At 42.9% G+C, this 20,460-nt stretch overlaps 2 protein-coding genes across 3 annotated transcripts in view; one reads left to right on the forward strand and one right to left on the reverse strand.

The window, feature by feature from the left end:
* Window positions 1–528: 528 nt before the first annotated feature.
* Window positions 529–20,460, forward strand: part of LOC139549232 (galaxin-like) — a 37,065-nt gene continuing 17,133 nt past the window's right edge. The window contains exons 1-7 of one of the 2 annotated variants that reach the window (XM_071359469.1): window positions 529–803; window positions 1,251–1,413; window positions 9,789–9,909; window positions 10,515–11,364; window positions 18,591–18,648; window positions 18,909–19,066; window positions 19,166–19,300. The gene's annotated coding sequence lies outside the window, so the exon portion shown is untranslated. Of the gene's footprint in view, window positions 1,414–9,788; window positions 9,910–10,514; window positions 11,365–18,590; window positions 18,649–18,908; window positions 19,067–19,165; window positions 19,301–20,460 lie in introns of both variants that reach the window. The other variant, XM_071359470.1, reaches the window with a different exon arrangement.
* On the reverse strand, window positions 1,404–4,550 carry LOC139549231 (uncharacterized). Its single transcript, XM_071359468.1, has 2 exons — window positions 3,845–4,550; window positions 1,404–3,348 (listed from the first exon to the last, which is right to left on the reverse strand). The coding sequence occupies exons 1-2, from the start codon at window positions 3,864–3,866 to the stop codon at window positions 1,970–1,972; spliced, it is 1,401 nt and encodes a 466-aa protein (XP_071215569.1). The 5' UTR covers window positions 3,867–4,550; the 3' UTR covers window positions 1,404–1,969.

Below are 20,460 nucleotides of genomic sequence, written 5' to 3' on the forward strand. Positions count from 1 at the left end.
TTGGAGGACCATGACATTTGGGAGTCCACACCACTGTATGTGTTGTGGTTGTCTGTGGAGTATGTGCAGGTGACTAGCATGACAATACTTAATAATACATTTGAATCAGACTACATTTGAACTACTTGATAGTTATAACCTTAGTGTGTGGTTCTTTCTGTCCATTTACAGGCAATCCTATCAAATCATCTCACCTGCCCCCTCAACACCTCTCACCAGCCTCCTCTCCACTCACCTCCTTCATCACCAAACTTTCCTTCTTATCACCCCTCACCCTTAACTTCCTCACTCTTTCCACCTCTCACCTCCTAACTCACTTTCTCCTCCCTCATCTCCATCTCCATCATTGGCTCCAGTGAGTTTTTTAAAGAGCAGTTTATAAACAAAATGTAGTATTTAAAACCTTAATGTCAAGAGTATTTTCCCTTAGGATCAATCCTTATTCGATTTGTCATACATTTTGAGTGAGCTTCCCCCCCTTCCCCCTCTAGAACGGACATAAGTGCCATTTTACGTACGCTCTGGAGCCGAGTGGACCAGGACCACTGCCCCGTCGCCAACATGATAAATGTCCACAGGGGCAACGTCCTAAACAGTAGCCTGTATGTGTTTCAACGCAACAACTTAAATGCAGGGGCTAAGATGGACGTTGCCTTTGTGGACGTTGAGTCCAAGGCGGAGGGGGGCAGTTGACCAATGGGGTCCCTCCAGGGAGTATTACAGGCTTCTCATGAGGGACATCAGGGACTCGGCCATCTTCGAGGGTCCGGAAGGAGGGAAACGGCTGTCCCTTGATGTTCATGGTAAACCTTCTTTCTACCCGTATTAATGTGTGATATTCATGTAAAATACAGAATTTAAGCCAAAACAATTAGTGAAGAGGCTTTGTCCAGGGCGATATATCATAGGGATAATAAAGCTGGCACACATTTGAAATGGTCTTTTTAGCATCACATGAGGGCCTGTATGGAACCATTGGTCAAATTAAAAGTGTGTGTGTGGTCCATGGAGGTGTTGGGCCACACTTGTTCTCTGAGCAACTCTGAGCAGCAGTGTGGGAAGCCTGCTCCTCCACTCAGTCTGGATGAGGTAAGCCACACTACTCTGAGAGCACATTTGGAAAATGTAAGTTTGATGTCCTCCCTAACAGGAAATAGATCATCATTTTTGACATGTATGGTTTCTTTTGCTGTGTTTAAAATTCTCGATTGCCTGTCATACATTATTTTTTTTTTGGATCAAAAAAGCAGAGGACCTATCAGAAGTGAAGAACAAATTGGAGGATTCGGTAGACTGGCTGAGCCTACTGGGGAAGAAAAGGATTGTTGTTAAGACAATGGAGGACAGAGATGGTGTGGTTGAATTGGTGGCTCAACAATTTGTCCAAGGGAGCATGCAGGTGGCCTTAGAGCAGTAAGTCAACTCTGTCATAAATCTGTGAAGTACTTGTCATTACCTCTAACATAAGTATTTTTAAATCAGTCCACCCCCCTAAATCAATACACATCACTATATTGTCCTTAACACTTATTTTAAATATACATACTGTCTCTAAACCATAACAGGTTCAAATATGGTCTCAACTCTCTTGGGCTGCTCTCTCTGGCTGCTCATACAATGTGTTTATTTAACTAGGTGAGTCAGAACAAATTCTTATTTACAATGACTGCTTACCCCAGCCAAACCCTCCACTAACCCGGACGACCCTGGGCCAATTGTGCGCCGCCCTATGGGACTCCCGATCACGGCCGGTTGTGATACAGCCTGGGATCGAAAACGGGTCTGTAGTGACGCCTCTAGCACAGTGCCTTAGTCCGCTGCGGCACGCAGAATCCCTAGAGGGGGAAAGTTACCTCTGGAACAGTTTAGTTAGTATTATAAAAATGTACTGACTCAAAGGAACGAGTGGCGCTGAAGATATAGCATCCAATCCCTCATCCCAGTAGGGGGGTATCAGGGGTGTAGTAAGTCAGGTTGGAGTAGGAACGAGTGGCGCTGAAGATATAACTGCCATAACCCTCTGTAGATTGTCAACTCCCAGGCTGCCTCTGGGGCCTTCCATTGGAATTATTGTCCGCAACAGTTCCATCTGTGTGTTGCTGATGGTGAACTGGATTTGTGGCACAATCACCCCTTCCGACCAGTAAAGAGCTGCGGCGCTAGTGGTTGGAGGAGCTGAGGTGGTGCTGGTTGGAGGAGCTGAGGTGGTGCTGGTTGGAGGAGCTGAGGTGGTGCTGGTTGGAGGAGCTGAGGTGGTGCTGGTTGGAGGAGCTGAGGTGCTTGTGATGATTGGAGGAGCTGAGGTGGTGGTGGTGCTGGTGGTGATTGGAGGAGCTGAGGTGCTTGTGCTGGTTAGAGGAGCTGAGGTGCTTGTGCTGGTTAGAGGAGCTGAGGTGGTGGTGGTTAGAGGAGCTGAGGTGCTTGTGGTGGTTAGAGGAGCTGAGGTGGTGCTGGTTAGAGGAGCTGAGGTGCTTGTGGTGCTTGGAGGAGCTGAGGTGCTGGTGGTGATTGGAGGAGCTGAGGTGGTGGTGCTGGTTAGAGGAGCTGAGGTGGTGGTGCTGGTTAGAGGAGCTGAGGTGGTGGTGCTGGTTAGAGGAGCTGAGGTGGTGGTGCTGGTTAGAGGAGCTGAGGTGGTGGTGCTGGTTAGAGGAGCTGAGGTGGTGGTGCTGGTTAGAGGAGCTGAGGTGGTGGTGCTGGTTAGAGGAGCTGAGGTGGTGGTGCTGGTTAGAGGAGCTGAGGTGGTGGTGTGGGTGGTGGTTGGAGGAACTGAGGTGGTGGCTTGAGAGGTGACGGTGGTTAAAGCTGGGGCGAACAAATCCCTTGGTGCTGTCAGATTGGCCTTCTGCATTGCCAGGGAACCCGATACGAACAACTGCAGAGGTGACTGCCGTTGTTCAGTCCTCAGCCCATGGTGGTTCCACTGACTGGCAAACACAGCAAGATCTCTGTTCACCCGTGACAGGAACACAAAGTGCAGTGCCCACAGGTCCACCTCATTGTTGATGTCGATGATCTGCTCCGTCTCCAAGAAGGTGAACAGGTCATGGTAAACGTTGGAGACTCCATGCCAGACGTCCCTCCACTGCAGCTCTATCCTCTGGTTGTGAGTGCTCCTTCCTCTGAGGTCACTTCCCCTCTCACCACCCCTGAACTGCTCCATGAAGGCACAGATGCGGTTGTTTTCACCACCCCGGTCACATCTCACCCGGGATGGTACTCCGTAGCTGGTGACAGCTGCTTCGAATGACTCCATGACTGTGGCACTCCTGTTGTTGTCAGAGGCCTTCAGAAACACAACAAGTCTGCTGTAACCATCCACAGCACCATGGATAACAAACAATCCTCCACCTAAAAAACAAGATACATTTATTTTCTCTTATAGTGACACCATTCTGTTTTTATTATTGATAACATTATTACAGTGCCTTGAGATGAGGTAGTCATTCAAAAATCCTATTCAACACTTATTGCACACAGTGTGAGTCCATGCCACTTATTATGCGACAAATATTTACTCCTGGACTTATTTTCGCTTGCCATAACAAGGGGGTTGAATACTTGTTTACTCTAGACATGTTAGCTTTTCATTTTTAAATGAATTAGTAACAATTTCTAAACACATTATTCCACGTTGACATTATGGGGTATTGTGTATTGTGCCAGTGACAAAGTCTCAATTTAATCCATTTTAAATTCAGGTTGTACCAAAACAAAATGTGGAAAAAGTCAAGGTGTAAATATTAGTGACTATATACACCGAGGAATAGGACCACAATTCTTTCATGACCATATAACCAGAGAAATCATTTGTTTTTTACGATATTAAGATTCGTAATACACTTACCGAATCGGCTTATGGTTGCCATCGATGTGCCACAAAGAATTTGGGCCTGCAACTCTGTAGTGCGTCCGTAGCCGCTGCTGCATGGCTCCTCGCAGCTCCCTGGGGGTTGACACGGATCAGACTCTGTCTGAACCTCTCCCGCTGGACTCGAACACCTTCTCCTCTTAAGCGTGCCCTCACAGACTCAGCACCAAGTTCCTCATTCTGCCCTATCAGCTCTTTTGATCCTCTCATCCAGCTGAGTGTCTGACAACAGTGAGTAGGACCTGAAAATGACTAAGTACAAAAAGATACATTAATCAGGAACGTGATCAAATCTAGAGAGGATGTAGAGATGTTCCCTCATGTTACGATTGCTTTATTCAATTACGATAACTTAGCTCATACGCCGCTTGACCACGGAGTGCGACACATTGAGAACATCTGCCATTTGTCTGATGGTCATATGAAAATCTATGTGGAACTCAAGATGCTCTTTGGTGATGTGATACCGCCTTCCCTCCAAAGGGGCTTGATAGGCTACTAAAATAAAAATAAATACAATAGATCATTAATTACAACATACACTCCTAAAAACCTTTTTTAGGTTAAAAGACTATAAGAGCACAATATAGAATTTAGGAACAACATTAGATAGGCCAACCAAATCGTTTTACTGATTGACTTCGTTAGAGGTGCACACACAATCCCAGACTTGACACAGAAGACAAGTAAAATGAAACAATCTCAGCCTTTGTCACTCATGCTGTACAATTTTATTTATACAAATGTAACAACTTTCCATCTTGGTAAAGTTCCCGTTGTTGGATGTCCTTTCTCTCTTGTAGGAACTCCTCTGCAACAGCAATTAGATTACTGGCCAACTCTTCATCAATCAAATGACCGCTTGCCCACCGAAGGCTCCGCAACATGCTCTAGCCTGAAAAATAGACTGCAGATCCGATTGGTCCAGTAACATTTTTTTTTTTATGTAACTAACAAGCCCTACCTGTTCTCTTGTCGAAACTGTGCCAACTTTCAGAGCCTGCGAAATATGATGACAACCGTGCATTGACAAGCGATACAGTTTTTAAAAAACTCATTTGAATTGAATAATATCCCAAAAATGCTCAACTAGCTAGCTAACGTTTTATAGATTCCATAACTAGATTATGGACGATTGACGTTAGCTAGTTATCTTGAGTTCAGTTTACTGTCAATGGCAAATCAAGCTAGCGAACGCCGTTAGTAGCGTTATATTATCTAACCGTGACTAACCCCATTCGGTACAAATTTGCGTAACCACGACATTCAAACGAGGTTGCAATGAAAACTAATGGCACTGTAGCGTCTGTGTTGACATCAAAATCTGGGGTGTGAACTACGTTCGTAATCAAGCGTTGATTGACATTGTAATAGCTCAATACTATTGGAGAAAAGTTGCAAAAACTGACCCCTCCAACGCTGTACGTTAAATTGTAACGTTTCATGACGTAACGTACTGCACGCGTAAAGCAACTAATTCTGTGTCTTACAGCCTCTCTCCACCAGGTGTAGCGCTTCTCTCACCGTTTAAAAATAAGAAAGGGACAGGGTAAGGGGGATACCTAGTCATTTTTTGCGTCATCACTGCAAGCCATCATGACTTTCAAAAGCCGCTGTTTACTTCTGAAGATAACTTTAGCGGCGCTCTAAAAACCCGATTCAAATTCGACACAAACCTTCAAATAGGTAATGACACATTATATAAACTCTTTATAGTGTTTTATTTACATTTTAGAGGTGACGGTCTCGTCAATGATTTTGTTGGAAAGGGGAGAAAGTGTGCTTTACAATGGTATTGATATTTCAGTTGATCTGGAAGTATTACGTTTTGGGGCGCTAAAATAAGGTCAATTGTACCGACCAGCGCGAAGTACAAACAGCTACTTGTTTTTGCTTCTCAACACCTACGCTAGCTAACATTAAGTTAACGTTACCTGGCATTGATGGTTGAAGTCCATCTCTTCTGTCCGTGAGCAGCAGCCTGGTGCAATCAGAGATGGTAGATTTACAATTTTCGATTAATTGGGCTGCCATTGTTAACTAGCTAGCTAATTTTACCTCAGAAGAACAGAAAGCTGAGTGAACGTCTTTCATCAGTACCTGAGAATTGGGCGGAGTCCAAACGACCTTTATGCAAATGTGGATCATCAGTGACAAAATCTATGACTCATAGCATACGTATCGGTGAATCGTTGTGACATGAAATACAAGTGAGAGTATAATCAATGTGTAATACCTACGTAAAAAAAGAACTATAGCAACTGAAACAGATTATGTCGTTTTGCTGTGTTTTTGAGGAAGAACATTGTTTGCATCCATCAACTAGCTAGCTTTTTTACGACCAGCACTGTCCGGAGTAGTGATGGGCATTCCGGCTCTTTTCAGTGAGCCGGCTCGTTCGGCCCAGCTCACCAAAAAGAGCCGGATCTTTTGGCTCCCAAACGGCTCTTTAAAAAAAAACATGTTTTGTATTTTTTCAAATCAAACAGTTTGCGATAGTTTGACTATGATTGGTGTTAAAACAATTCGAATTAAATTATTAAAATGAAATCATACTCTACCTTAACCACAATGTATAAAAAAATGCATTGGTTTGTTATGAAAAAGGATGCTATTAAACATTTGCAATTAAAGTATAACTTTTTAATATATATAAACAAAGTGCATATCAATCTGACCATTCAAATCGAATACAATCTGAACAGCATAATAGAATATTGCACCATATCAAAGAAACATAAATAACAATGTGCAAAAATGCAGCATCCCACTTAAAACATTAAACTGGTCCCTCTTTTCTCTCTCTTCTTTATTGCCATGTTATAACCAGCAGCACACAGCAATGCTGACCATATTTTGCTTTTATGAGAGATTTGCATTCAGATATACAAGCTGCTTCACTTTCAAGGGGCTGATGCAGTTTCTTCTCTCAGTAATTATTTGTCCCGTTTTCCCGAAGACCCTCTCAGAGGGAATGGATGTGGCTACTATGTAGAGTCTCCCTGTCATGATTTAAGTAAGCCGTGGGTAGACAGAGGCCTTGTTCTTCCACCAGCTCAGAGGATCTGCACATCTTTGGGATTCCTTCGTGCTGCATCCCCAGTTGCTCTCTCGTCAAACAGCATCCAAACAACAGACGTTTGTGGCACTACTGCTGGTGCTTCTGCTCCATCTGATCCCTCTTCTTCCTGTTGCCCTGGTGCCTGAGCCAGCTGACTGCTGGTGCTGTCCCTCCCTGCTGCTGAGGTTATTCTTTGAAGAGCCTCATCAATCCCTCTGGCATCACTGAAGGCTAACTTCTTAAACCTGGGGTCAAGTGCAGCGGTTTCTGATAGCACGTGATTATATTCCATTCTGTGGAACTTTCTGTCCATTGATGAACATAGGGTGTCCATCAACTCTGTCACATGTCCTGTGGTTACCTTTGCTTCTCTCTGGCGGCTGGCTGTGATTCGCTGCAGACCCTTACACGAGAGTATCATTTTTTAGGCTGTCACATAGCTGAAAAGAGAGAACAGTACCTTATTAGTTCAGGTTCATGTTTTGTCTACTGATACTTCATTCTCATCTACTGCTCATATACATATATAATACTGGATTAAATAATGATGAAGTAATAACTGCTTACTGTACCTCTCTCCACTGATCTCCACAGTGACCTGCTCAAAGGATTCCAGGACTCTGCACACCTCCTCCACCACCTCCCATTCCTCTTGGGTCAGAGCATCAACAGGTGCATTGACAATGGCCAGGGTAGAGATGATGGCATCCTTTGACTCAAGAAACCGCTTCAGCATATAAAATGTTGAATTCCACCTTGTACTGCAGTCTTGTTTAGGCCTCAGCTCAGGCATCCCCATCTGGCGTTGTGTAGACTTTAGTTTTTCAGCACCTACTGTGCTCCTGTGGAAGTATTCCACAGCTGCTTTCACTTTGTCCACAGTGGGCTTCATCACCTTCAGAGCATCTCTTAGAATCAGGTTGATTGTGTGGGCAAGACATGGATGATGGGTCCATTTAAAAATGTTCATGGCTTTAGTTATGTTAGCTGCATTGTCGCTAACACAACAGACCACTTTCCATCTACTTGCCATTCTCTGGCCACTCTCAACAGTTCCTCTGCCAAGTTCTCTGAGGTGTGTCTGTTGCTGAACTCAAAGCAGTCCAGAAGACAGCTAAATCTTCAATGAAGTGACAGGTAACAGACATGTAAGAAGTGGTTACCCTTGATGTCCAACAGTCAGTGGTAAGGCAAACAGCAGTAGCTTTTTGGACTCTTTCCCGCACTGAAGCATGTGTGCTCTCGTACAGTTGTGGAATAATAGATTTTGAAAGGGGTTTCCTGCTTGGAATTGTGTACATTGGATTTAGACTATTGCTATAATTTCTTAAACCTCTGTCCTCCACGGTCGAAAATGGCTGGAAATCGGTGGCAATCATTTTAGTGCTCTTAAATGCAAGTAAAATGAAATGCATGCTCTTCAACCGATCGCTGCCCGCCCGTCCAGCATCACTACTCTGGACGGTTCTGACTTAGAATATGTGGACAAATACAAATACCTAGGTGTCTGGTTAGACTGTAAACTCTCCTTCCAGACTCACATTAAGCATCTATAATCCAAAATTAATTCTAGAATCGGCTTCCTATTTCGCAGCAAAGCATCCTTCACTCATGCTGCCAAACATACCCTCGTAAAACTGACTATCCTGCCGATCCTTGACTTCGGCGATGTAATTTACAAAATAGCCTCTAACACTCTACTCAGCAAATTGGATGCAGTCTATCACAGTGCCATCCATTTTGTCACCAAAGCCCTATATACTACCCACCACTGCGACCTGTATGCTCTCGTTGGCTGGCCCTCGCTTCATATTCGTCGCCAAACCCACTGGCTCCAGGTCATCTATAAGTCTTTGCTAGGTAAAGCCCCGCCTTATCTCAGCTCACTGGTCACCATAGCAGCACCCACCCGTAGCATGCGCTCCAGCAGGTATATTTCACTGGTCAATTAAGCCAATTCCTCTTTTGGCCGCCTTTCCTTCCAGTTCTCTGCTGCCAATGACTGGAACGAATTGCAAAAATCACTGAAGCCGGAGACCCATATCTCCCTCACTAACTTTAAGCACCAGCTGTCAGAGCAGTTCACAGATCAATGCACCTGTACATAGCCCATCTGTAAATAGCCCATCCAACTACCTCATCCCCATACTGTTATTTACTTATTTTTTTGCTCCTTTGTTCACCAGTATCTCTACTTGCACATTCATCTTCTGTACATCTTATCACTCCAGTATTTAATTGCTATATTGTAATTATTTCGCCACTATGTCCTATTTATTGCCTATCTCCCTTATCTTACCTCATTTGCACACACTGTATATAGATTTTTTCTCTATTGTGTTATTGACTGTATGTTTGCTTATTCCATGTTGTTGTTTGTGTCGCTTTGCTTTATCTTGGCCAGGTCGCAGTTGTAAAGGAGAACTTGTTCTCAACTAGCCTACCTGGTTAAATAAAGGTGAATTAAAAATTAAATAAATAAATTAGCTAATGCAATATCAATTTGGCCTTGTTTTGCTACAGACATAGACTTTGGCATAAACTGGTCCATAGAAGACTGTGTTGCTGTGGGTGGCGGAGTAGGCCTACTTGACTGAGTGGATACATCTCCATGTGTGGAGGTTTTGGCTCCACCACTATCACTAGCAGGCCCGCTAGTTTCTCGAAGCTCAGTTACAGCTAGCTTCACAGTTGGGTGCACAGTTCGCATATGCCGGATTAAGGTTGTGTGTAGAACCGGCTTTATATGAGATTTTGTTTTGGCAAATTCTACACTGTGCTCTAACATTGTCTACATTATTAAAATGCATCCAAATGCTACTGTGCTTCCGACTCATTTTCCAGCTGTTGTTTTCTCAGCTGTCCTTCCTCTCTCTCCTCGGCTGCTAAGTGTGTGACTGTGAGTGAGTTGGCTCTGCCCTCCCTCACGCATCTTTGGTTCATTGGTTGACACTGCGCGTCTGATTGACAGGAACAACAGGTGAGGCTGTTAGTCTGAGCAGACAGTCAGAACGAATGTGTGTGCGCTTGAGCATTTAGGCCTATATTATATATTTTTTTAAACATTCTTTGAATGAGTTAATTCTATTCATTTAAATCTTTTGATTATTTATATTTTTATTTTTTATTTTTTTATAAATAGATTTGGCTCTTCTGATATGCGAGCCGGCTCCCAACGTTCACCTACAAGAGCTGGCTCTTGCATGGAGGTGGAGGAGGTGTGATGGTGTGGGGGTGCTTTGCTGGTGACACTGTCAGTGATTTATTTAGAATTGAAGGCACACTTAACCAGCATGGCTACCACAGCATTCTGCTGCGATACCCCATCCCATCTGTTTTTTTTATTTTTATTTTTATTTTTTTTACCTTTATTTAACTAGGCAAGTCAGTTAAGAACAAATTCTTATTTTCAATGACGGCCTAGGAACAGTGGGTTAACTGCCTGTTCAGGGGCAGAACGACAGATTTGTACCTTGTCAGCTCGGGGATTTGAACTTGCAACCTTTCGGTTACTAGTCCAACGCTCTAACCACTAGGCTACCCTGCCGTTTGCGCTTAGTGTGACTATCATTTGTTTTTCAACAGGACAATGACCCAACACACCTCCAGGCTGTGTAAGGGCTATTTGACCATGAAGGAGAGTGATGGGGTGCTGCATCAGATGACCTGGCATCCACAATCACCTGACCTCAACCCAATTGAGATGGTTTGGGATGAGTTGGACCGCAGAGTGAAGGAAAAGCAGCCAACAAGTGCTCAGCATATTTGGGAACTCCTTCAAGACTGTTGGAAAAGCATTCCAGGTAAAGCTGGTTGAGAGAATTGTTGACCGGGGCAGCTCTAGCTGAGTAGAAATTTGACGAACTGACTTGTAGGAAAGGTAGTATCCTATGACAGTGCCACTTTGAAAGTCACTGAGCTCTTCAGTACTGCCATTCTACTGCCAATGTTTGTGTATGGAGATTGCATGGCGGTGTGCTCAATTTTATACACCTGTCAGCAACGAGTGTGGCTGAAATAGCAGAATCCACTAATTTGAATGGGTGTCCACATACTTTTGGTGATGTAGTGTAGTTTCAGCCGTTGCAAAAAAACAAGGAGTCGATTCGTTGCAGAATCGAAGCTTGACACCCAGAAATGGGAGTCGACGGGCAAGGAATCTATTATTTTGGAGTTGACTCCCCACCACTAGGTGCTTGTAGGTGGGGCTGAATTGGACTACTTATCTCAGTGCATCTTAGTTTCTCATCTATGAATGCTTTATGGAAGGAAACACCATGACAACTCCACTACTGATGTTTGGTATGTAACCATCACTATCAAACTCTGCACATTTGCTAGAATTTGTGTGTACAATCTCTGGACTTCCTTTCCTTAACATTTGTTTGTTTCATTTGTACAGTTCTTCTGACTCTACCCTGCTACAGCGCACATGGTAAGTGGAAAGCACTATCATCTCTTGCATCTGTTTGTATGAATTAATGGGGCCAGCTGTTGAGAGGTGTAGGGCTGTGTGGGCTACTATTCTGCCTCTCAGATTGATGTGTATCCAGCAGAGATAGTATTGTAATGTGGGCTACTATTCTGCCTCTCGGATTGATGTGTATCCAGCAGAGATAGTATTGTAATGTGGGCTACTATTCTGCCTCTCAGATTGATGTGTATCCAGCAGAGATAGTATTGTAATGTGGGCTACTATTCTGCCTCTCAGATTGATGTGTATCCAGCAGAGATAGTATTGTAATGTGGGCTACTATTCTGCCTCTCAGATTGATGTGTATCCAGCAGAGATAGTATTGTAATGTGGGCTACTATTCTGCCTCTCGGATTGATGTGTATCCAGCAGAGATAGTATTGTAATGTGGGCTACTATTCTGCCTCTCAGATTGATGTGTATCCAGCAGAGATAGTATTGTAATGTGGGCTACTATTCTGCCTCTCAGATTGATGTGTATCCAGCAGAGATAGTATTGTAATGTGGGCTACTATTCTGCCTCTCAGATTGATGTGTATCCAGCAGAGATAGTATTGTAATGTGGGCTACTATTCTGCCTCTCAGATTGATGTGTATCCAGCAGAGATAGTATTGTAATGTGGGCTACTATTCTGCCTCTCAGATTGATGTGTATCCAGCAGAGATAGTATTGTAATGTGGGCTACTATTCTGCCTCTCAGATTGATGTGTATCCAGCAGAGATAGTATTGTAATGTGGGCTACTATTCTGCCTCTCAGATTGATGTGTATCCAGCAGAGACAGTATTGTAATGTGGGCTACTATTCTGCCTCTCAGATTGATGTGTATCCAGCAGAGATAGTATTGTAATGTGGGCTACTATTCTGCCTCTCAGATTGATGTGTATCCAGCAGAGATAGTATTGTAATGTGGGCTACTATTCTGCCTCTCAGATTGATGTGTATCCAGCAGAGACAGTATTGTAATGTGGACTACTACTCTGCCTCTCAGATTGATGTGTATCCAGCAGAGATAGTATTGTAATGTGGGCTACTATTCTGCCTCTCAGATTGATGCGTGTACAGTATTGATGCGTGTACAGTATACAGCAGAGACAGTATTGTAATGTGGGCTACTATTCTGCCTCTCAGATTGATGCGTGTACAGTATTGATGCGTGTACAGTAGACAGCAGAGACAGTATTGTAATGTGGGCTACTACTCTGCCTCTCAGATTGATGTGTGTACAGTATACAGCAGAGACAGTATTGTAATATGGGCTACTACTCTGCCTCTCAGATTGATGCGTGTACAGTATTGATGCGTGTACAGTAGACAGCAGAGACAGTATTGTAATGTGGGCTACTACTCTGCCTCTCAGATTGATGTGTGTACAGTATACAGCAGAGACAGTATTGTAATGTGGGCTACTACTCTGCCTCAGATTGATGTGTGTACAGTATACAGCAGAGACAGTATTGTAATGTGGGCTACTACTCTGCCTCTCAGATTGATGTGTGTACAGTAGACAGCAGAGACAGTATTGTAATGTGGGCTACTACTCTGCCTCTCAGATTGATGTGTGTACAGTAGACAGCAGAGACAGTATTGTAATGTGGGCTACTACTCTGCCTCTCAGATTGATGCGTGTACAGTAGACAGCAGAGACAGTATTGTAATGTGGGCTACTACTCTGCCTCTCAGATTGATGCGTGTACAGTAGACAGCAGAGACAGTATTGTAATGTGGGCTACTACTCTGCCTCTCAGATTGATGCGTGTACAGTAGACAGCAGAGACAGTATTGTAATGTGGGCTACTACTCTGCCTCTCAGATTGATGCGTGTACAGTAGACAGCAGAGACAGTATTGTAATGTGGGCTACTACTCTGCCTCTCAGATTGATGCGTGTACAGTAGACAGCAGAGACAGTATTGTAATGTGGGCTACTACTCTGCCTCTCAGATTGATGCGTGTACAGTAGACAGCAGAGACAGTATTGTAATGTGGACTACTACTCTGCCTCTCAGATTGATGCGTGTACAGTATACAGCAGAGATGGTGTTGTAATGTGGACTACGATAAACCCCAGTGGAATTCATTATTACTTATTGTTCTGGGGTTTGGACTTCGGAGTAAAAGTATATTTCATTTATTCCCGGTACGGGACCTATATGTGCTTGCTATATTATTACATATATAATCCCTAGTATTAAATCAATAGGATCTCTGTGGACATAGTTGTAAAGATTTGTCATTTCACTTTTTAAATGCATTACCTTTTTGTTGTGGCATAAACACAACCAGTTTTGATGTTTTCATCTGATTGTCACTTCAAAGGGCTCCTTTACCAAGTTAGCAGCGCACGTTCATCCACTTCCAACATATTTCAAGCTTCCAAACAGTGGTGAATGGAAAGAGACATCAGTTACACAAAACACCAAAAAGTGTAATGATATTTGCCGATTGTCATTAGGCCAGAATTGATGTGTCCACTCATAGGAGGTGCGTGAGTTTCAAGTTTGGGGAAGCTAATGTTCACCATAAAAATGCACCTTTATTATAATAATAATAATAATAATAATAATGCATTACATGTGCCATCACATTTGCAGACTTATGTAAGATTTCCTAATGTGATCAGTGCATTGGATATTCATAATTTAGGCTAATATAACTCAATCACTGTTCACAAAATGACCCTTAAATGTTTGGCTGAGCGCGTAGTGGGGTAGAGTTGGCCTAGGCTATAGCAGATACGTTCCTTATATTTTCTTTGCCCGTGAAGAATTTGCCTTTTATAAACACATTTCATGCAATTCTACTTCACTTTATATGACTGGAGACATTGAATTTTTTTTTTTTTTGATTAGACAAATGACAGGGTAGTCTACTCTGCTGACACTTACAAACAGATCCGTAAAAACAATGTCTGATTAGGGCTTGGTGGTATGGCCAAAATATCATGTCACGGTATAAGAAAAAAAGGTATTTTATGTTTTTGAATAATTGCTAAAATTGCTTTGAGTAGTGCGTGACCCTATGCTGACAACACATACATTCTACTTGATTTCAGTGGGTCTTTCCCCATGCTGATTGTTTTACAGTATACTGTTCAATTCAACTTCAACCCAAAATGACTTTCTGCATTTTCATCAATTTCTGCATTTCCATCACCCATTTGAGGTTATTTCCACACTGCCTTGTAGGGCTGCACGATATGAGCAAACAATCTAGGCCTTATTTTTGACCAAATGTTGCAATTGAGATTTTACTAGCAATTTAGCTCAAAACACTTGGGTGAACTGTTGGAATCATGGAAGTATGATGGTTATTCTAATTCTATAGTTAGAATATAATAGTGGACACTTTGAATACAGTGTTGTTGGACATGACAACGAATGAAAATGCCAAAAATTATTGTGGCAGTGTAGGAACCAAAGTGTTAGTAACTGTTTCCTAGGGGACCCTATAATCTTTGGCTATATTTAATGTTTTTTCTTAGCTTTGTGTATTCCTCTCTGCTTTAGAAGATACTGTTGCACAAACAAGATATTGATTTAGGTCTACATCATCACTGGTAGTATCAGGCTGTATAGCTAGTTACTTTTGCTCTGACTCAGTACATTTGTTAACTAGCTAGCCAGCTAACTAGCGATTAGCATTAGCAGCTAACACGATTTAGGCCCAACTTGCTAAGGAAAGACAAACTAGCCGTTTGCAGATGTAAGAAACTCACTTTCCACATGTTGTTACTTTACAGCCTTATTCTAAAATGGATGGGGGAAAAATGCCCCCCTCATCAATCTACACACAATACCCCATAATGACAAAGCAGGTTTATTTACATTTTTGGCAAATTTATTTAAAAAAATGAAATAACACATTTACATAAGTATTCAGACCCTTTACGCAGAACTTTGTTGAATCACCTTTGGCAGCGATTACAGCCTTGAGTCTTCTTGGGTATGACACTACAAGCTTGGCACACCTGTATTTGGGGAGTTTTTCCCATTCTCTGCAGATCCTTTCAAGCACTGTCAGATTGGATGGGGAGCATCACTGCACAGCTATTTTCAGGTTTCTCCAGAGATGTTTGATCGGGCTCTGGCTGGGCCACTCAAGGACATTCAGAGACTTGTCCCAAAGCCACTCCTGCGTTGTCTTGGCTGTGTGCTTAGGGTCATTGTCCCGTTGGAAGGTGAACCTTCGCCCCAGTTTGAGGTCCTGAGTGCTCTGGAGCAGGTTTTCATCAAGGATTTTGCTGTACTTTGCTCCGTTCATCTTTCCCTCGATCCTGACTAGTCTCCCAGTCCCTGCCGCTGAAAAACATCCCCACAGCATGATGCTGCCACCACCATACTTCACTGTAGGGATGGTATTGGCCAGGTGATGAGCGGTGCCCGGTTTCCTCCAGACGTGACGCTTGGCATTCAGGCCAAAGAGGTCAATCTTGGTTTCATTAGAACAGAGAATCTTGTTTTCTCATGGTCTGAGAGTCCTTTAGGTGCCTTTTTGGCAAACTCCAAGCGGGCTGTCATGTGCCTTTTACTGAGGAGTGGCTTCTGTTTGTCCACTCTACCATGAAGGCCTGATTGGTGGAGTGCCGCAGAGATGGTTGTCCTTCTGGAAGTTTCTCCCATCTCCGCAGAGGAACTCTGGAGCTCTATCAGAGTGACCATCGGGTTCTTGGTCACCTCCCTGACCCAAGGTCCTTCTCCCCCGATTGCTCAGTTTGCCTGGCGGACAGCTCTAGGAAGACTCTTGGTGTTTCCAAACATCTTCCATTTCAGATTGATGGAGGCCACTGTGTTGTTGGTGACCTTCAATGCTGAACACTAGTGGATGCATATTAAGAAGCAAAGGGAAAACATTATTGTTGTCATCAACATTGTTGCATGTGCTGCATTGACCATGCAGACTGAAAGCAAGTGTGTCAGGGTCGAGGACCAACAAATGCGCTCCATGAGTGACAGGGGGAGGGTCAAGGTCTATATGGAAAGCGGCATGGAGTGAGTGAGATGACTCAAGTAACGGAGTAAACTATAAAAATAGGCGTTACACATGGCGTATCACATTTAACAAACCAAAATCAAATACCGTTATAGAAGGTAATGTAAAAACCCAAACCGGTTTGTGCATCAATACCAGTGTATTGTAAAATACAGTATACCGTCCAGCCCTATGTCTGATCCAGATAATAGGCCTAGGAGAAGGGGAGACACAAATACAATTTGACTTCCATCTAACCTGGAAGAGGGAACGTTTTTAAGTGGCATTGGCACAACAGTGATGAGAGTGAATATGCACAGTCACCAGGGAAATGGCCGATGCTCTCCGCTGGTGCCAATATCCTAAGATAGGCAATAGGCCTACCGTTCGCTCAATTAAGTTGAGAATTTTGATAACTTTCAAGACAGCTTAGAGTTTTTTCATTGCCTCCTCTTTACAGCAATAGCCATTTGCTTTCCAATCTACATTACTTATACAAAAGTACTATATGTGGACACCCCTTCAAGCTCACAGAACGGGACCGCCTAGTGCTGAAGCGGGTAAAAAATGGTCTGTCCTTGGTTGTAACACTCAATACCGAGTTCCGAACTGCCTCTGGAAGCAACGTCAGTACAATAACTGTTTATCGGGAGCTTCATGAAATGGGTTTCATAGCCAAGCAGCCGCACACAAGCCTAAGATCACCATGCGCAATGACAAGCGTTGGCTGGAGGGGTGTGAAGCTCGCCGCCATTGGACTTTGGAGCAGTTGAAACGTCTTCTCTGGAGTGATGAATCACGCACCACCATCTGGCAGTACGACAGACGAATCTGAGTTTGGCGGATGCCAGAAGAACGCTACCTGCTCCAATGCATAGTGCCAACTGTAAAGTTTGGTGGAGGAGGAATAATGGTATGAGGCTGTTTTTCATGGTTCGGGCTAGGCCCCTTAGTTCCAGTGAAGGGAAATCGTAACGCTACAGCATACAATGACATTCTAGACGATTCTGTGCTTCCAACTTTGTGGCAACAATTTGGGGACCAACACTTTACATGTTGTGTTTACATTTTTGTTCATTGTAGCTTGTTGAAAAGCAAAGTACATGTGCGTCAAGTATGGAAAATGTGTGCTAGACATCCGGCAAAACAAAACGCATATGCATCTGGTGGACATCGGGCATTACTTTCACCCATGTGCATCATGTACCTTACTTCCCTGACAGAGTTCTGCTTGTATAGGGATATCTGCAATCTACACTAATCAAAAATATGAATGCAACAAAAGTCCCCAGAAATTTTCCCAACACAGAAAAAGCTTATTTCTCACACATTTGGTGCACAAATGTGTTTTACATCCCTGTTAGTGAGCATTTCTCCTTTGCCAAGATAATCCATCCACCTGACAGGTGTGGCATATCAAGAAGCTGATTAAACAGCGTGATCACGACACAGGTGCGCCTTGTGCTGGGGAGGCCACTCTAAAGTATGCTAGGTGTTGAGGAGTATTTCTGTCTGTAATAAAGCTCTTTTATGGGGAAAAACTCATTCTGATTGGCTGGGCCTGGCTCCCAAGTGGTTGGGTCTATGGCCTCCCAGGCCCACCCATGTCTGTGCCCCTGCCCAGTCATGTGAAATCCATAGATTAGGGCCTAATTTATTTATTTAAATTGACTGATTTCCTAATATGAACTGTAACTCAGTAAAATTGTTGCATGTTGCATCTTATTTTTTTCAGTATAGATAGTAAGTCAGTGAAATGAGTTGTCATCATTACTTACTATACTCATTACTATAAATAGTATAGCCTTCTAGGGCATACTAGTGGATGTGTTTTTTATAGTTGCTATGGAGATATTAAGCCTGCAGAGAACTTTAAGGAGCGCTAACTGCAGCCATAGGTACCGTTGCTTCCTGACAATACCTTACTCAGTTTTTCAGGCATTTTATCAGCGAATTATCTTTATGCGTTTTATCCTAATCAACTTCAGTCACTGATAGGCAGTTGTAATATGCGATTTTTAAAGCAATAAATTATTCATTGCTTTACATTCTTTTTTCCTTCTTTTTTACTGTAAAGCAATTTACAGTTACAATATTTTCTTAGTGTGTGTTTTGCAAATATCACACTTAGAATAATAGCATGAGCTGAGATAGCGCTTTTCACAGAATACGTAGCCAGGACATTGTCTTGATGTGGGGATGTTACTTGTCTCACAGGGCAGGTCAATCCTTTTGGAATTCCAGTCTCCGTCCATGCTGAGAAGTTCTACGGCACGTGAGTATAGCAAGTGCCCTTATTATCTCTGCTCTGGTTAGAAGCTGCCCTTGGGCCCAGATCTTTAGTGGGGATATGTAAAACTGACCTTAGAACAGTGTTTAGGGGCAACTTCATCCTACTACCTTTCTTTAATTAAGATGTGTCATCATGATGTAAGTGTGAGCATTGCGACTCCACTTTGTCAATGTCTAGTTAATGTGCTGCATATAGGTGAAGATAATGCCCTCTAGACATGAAGATGAGCCTCTGCCTTTCAGGTCTCCCAGAGATCACGTCTGCGACGGGGTTAATTATAGCGGTCTAGATTACACCTGCTGTGAAGGAGTACGGCATAAAGGGGCGGGGCTGTCCTGCTGTGGAGAAGGGGCCTTCAGCCTCACCCAGGCTTCCTGTTGTACCTATTCACTCAAACCTGGTAACTGGGTTAAAATAATAATTTTTTCAGCACCTCCTGAATTTGAATTTAAATTTATATGCTGTGTGTGTGTGTTTATCTGTTATTCAACCGTTGCAGGTCAGTTAACTCTGAATGTGAGCCAGCTGGTGTCAGATTGCTGTGGGTTGAGGGCCTACGACCCACTCAACCAACTGTGTTGTGACTCACGGATCCTAACCAGGACCCAACCCCATGCCAAGTGTTGTGGAAAAGGTCAGTGAGGTCCGGTCTATTGACGTGTTTGCTGTCATCATTGATGATGTAGTTGTGTTTGTTTTATTCTCCCCAAAGGCGACGTTGTGGTGTGCATTTCAAACTGTCTTTTTCAAACTGCCTACAGCAGGAAATATATTGTTACCCCACTCTGCAGTCTATTAAAGCCAAAAAAGGTGAACATGCTTGTGTTCCTTGCTAGAAACCTTTAGGTAGGTTTATATAATGAAAATAAAAATTGTCAGAATGGTTCTTCATTGCACTTTTTATTTGTTACATTTTCAAAGCCTGTTTTCACAGATGTCTTCCTCGAAATAAATGTAGCCTTGGCTAGAATATTCTGTTGTGTGCCTTAAACTTATTTGCACTGTAACGGCATTCAAGAGAAGAAGATGAGGACCAAGGTGCAGCGTAGTGCGTGTTCATATTTAATTTAATAACCGAACACTAAACACGAAAATGACAAAAAGAATAACCGAAACAGTTCTCTCTGGTACAGAATCCGAAACAAAAAACAACTACCCGCCAACACTGGTTGGAACAGGCTACCTAAGTATGGCTCCCAATCAGAGACAACGATAGACAGCTGCCTCTGATTGGGAACCACACACGGCCAAACACATAAACACAACAACATAGAAAAAAGAACATAGACTGCTCACCCTAGTCACACCCTGGCCTAACCAAAATAGAGAAAAAAAGCTTCTCTATAACCAGGGCGTGAATAGCACTGTAATTTATTTGGTTAATTTCGTACTTGTTTTGTTTACTTTATTGGTTTTGTTATTTGTAGCCTTTCCAAATGTGGGTTTATAGGCAACGTTTATTTTTTGTTTAGGTTTGTTTTTGTTCCAGGTTTGCAAGGATTTTCCGGCGGCACACAACATGTTTTTCCAAAATGTTTTGGAAAAACAAGATGTTTTGGTCAAGTGGAGGCCCATTCGATTATTCTATCTTGCAATTGTTGGTTCTCTCTCATTATTACCATATCATACATTTATTTAGACTATTCACAAGCATACATTTCTGAGATAGAACTTGGTTACTGGCCTTTTATATTCATTTGAAAGTTGATCATGACAGATATGCTTAGACCAACAAGTCGCATTCAAATAAAATGGGGAATGGGATAAAAAGGGAAATTAAGCTTTTAAAACAAG

Source organism: Salvelinus alpinus, chromosome 22, assembly GCF_045679555.1.
Source record: "Salvelinus alpinus chromosome 22, SLU_Salpinus.1, whole genome shotgun sequence".
Classification (NCBI taxonomy): Eukaryota; Metazoa; Chordata; class Actinopteri; order Salmoniformes; family Salmonidae; genus Salvelinus; species Salvelinus alpinus.

Bases quoted from the DNA above. Each gene is read 5' to 3' on its own strand.
- LOC139549231 (XM_071359468.1), bottom strand. From the start codon at position 3,866: ATGGCAACCATAAGCCGATTCG. The intron at 3,349-3,844 runs GTAAGTGTATTA...CTTGTTTTTTAG, and splicing joins GGCAACCATAAGCCGATTCG to GTGGAGGATTGTTTGTTATC.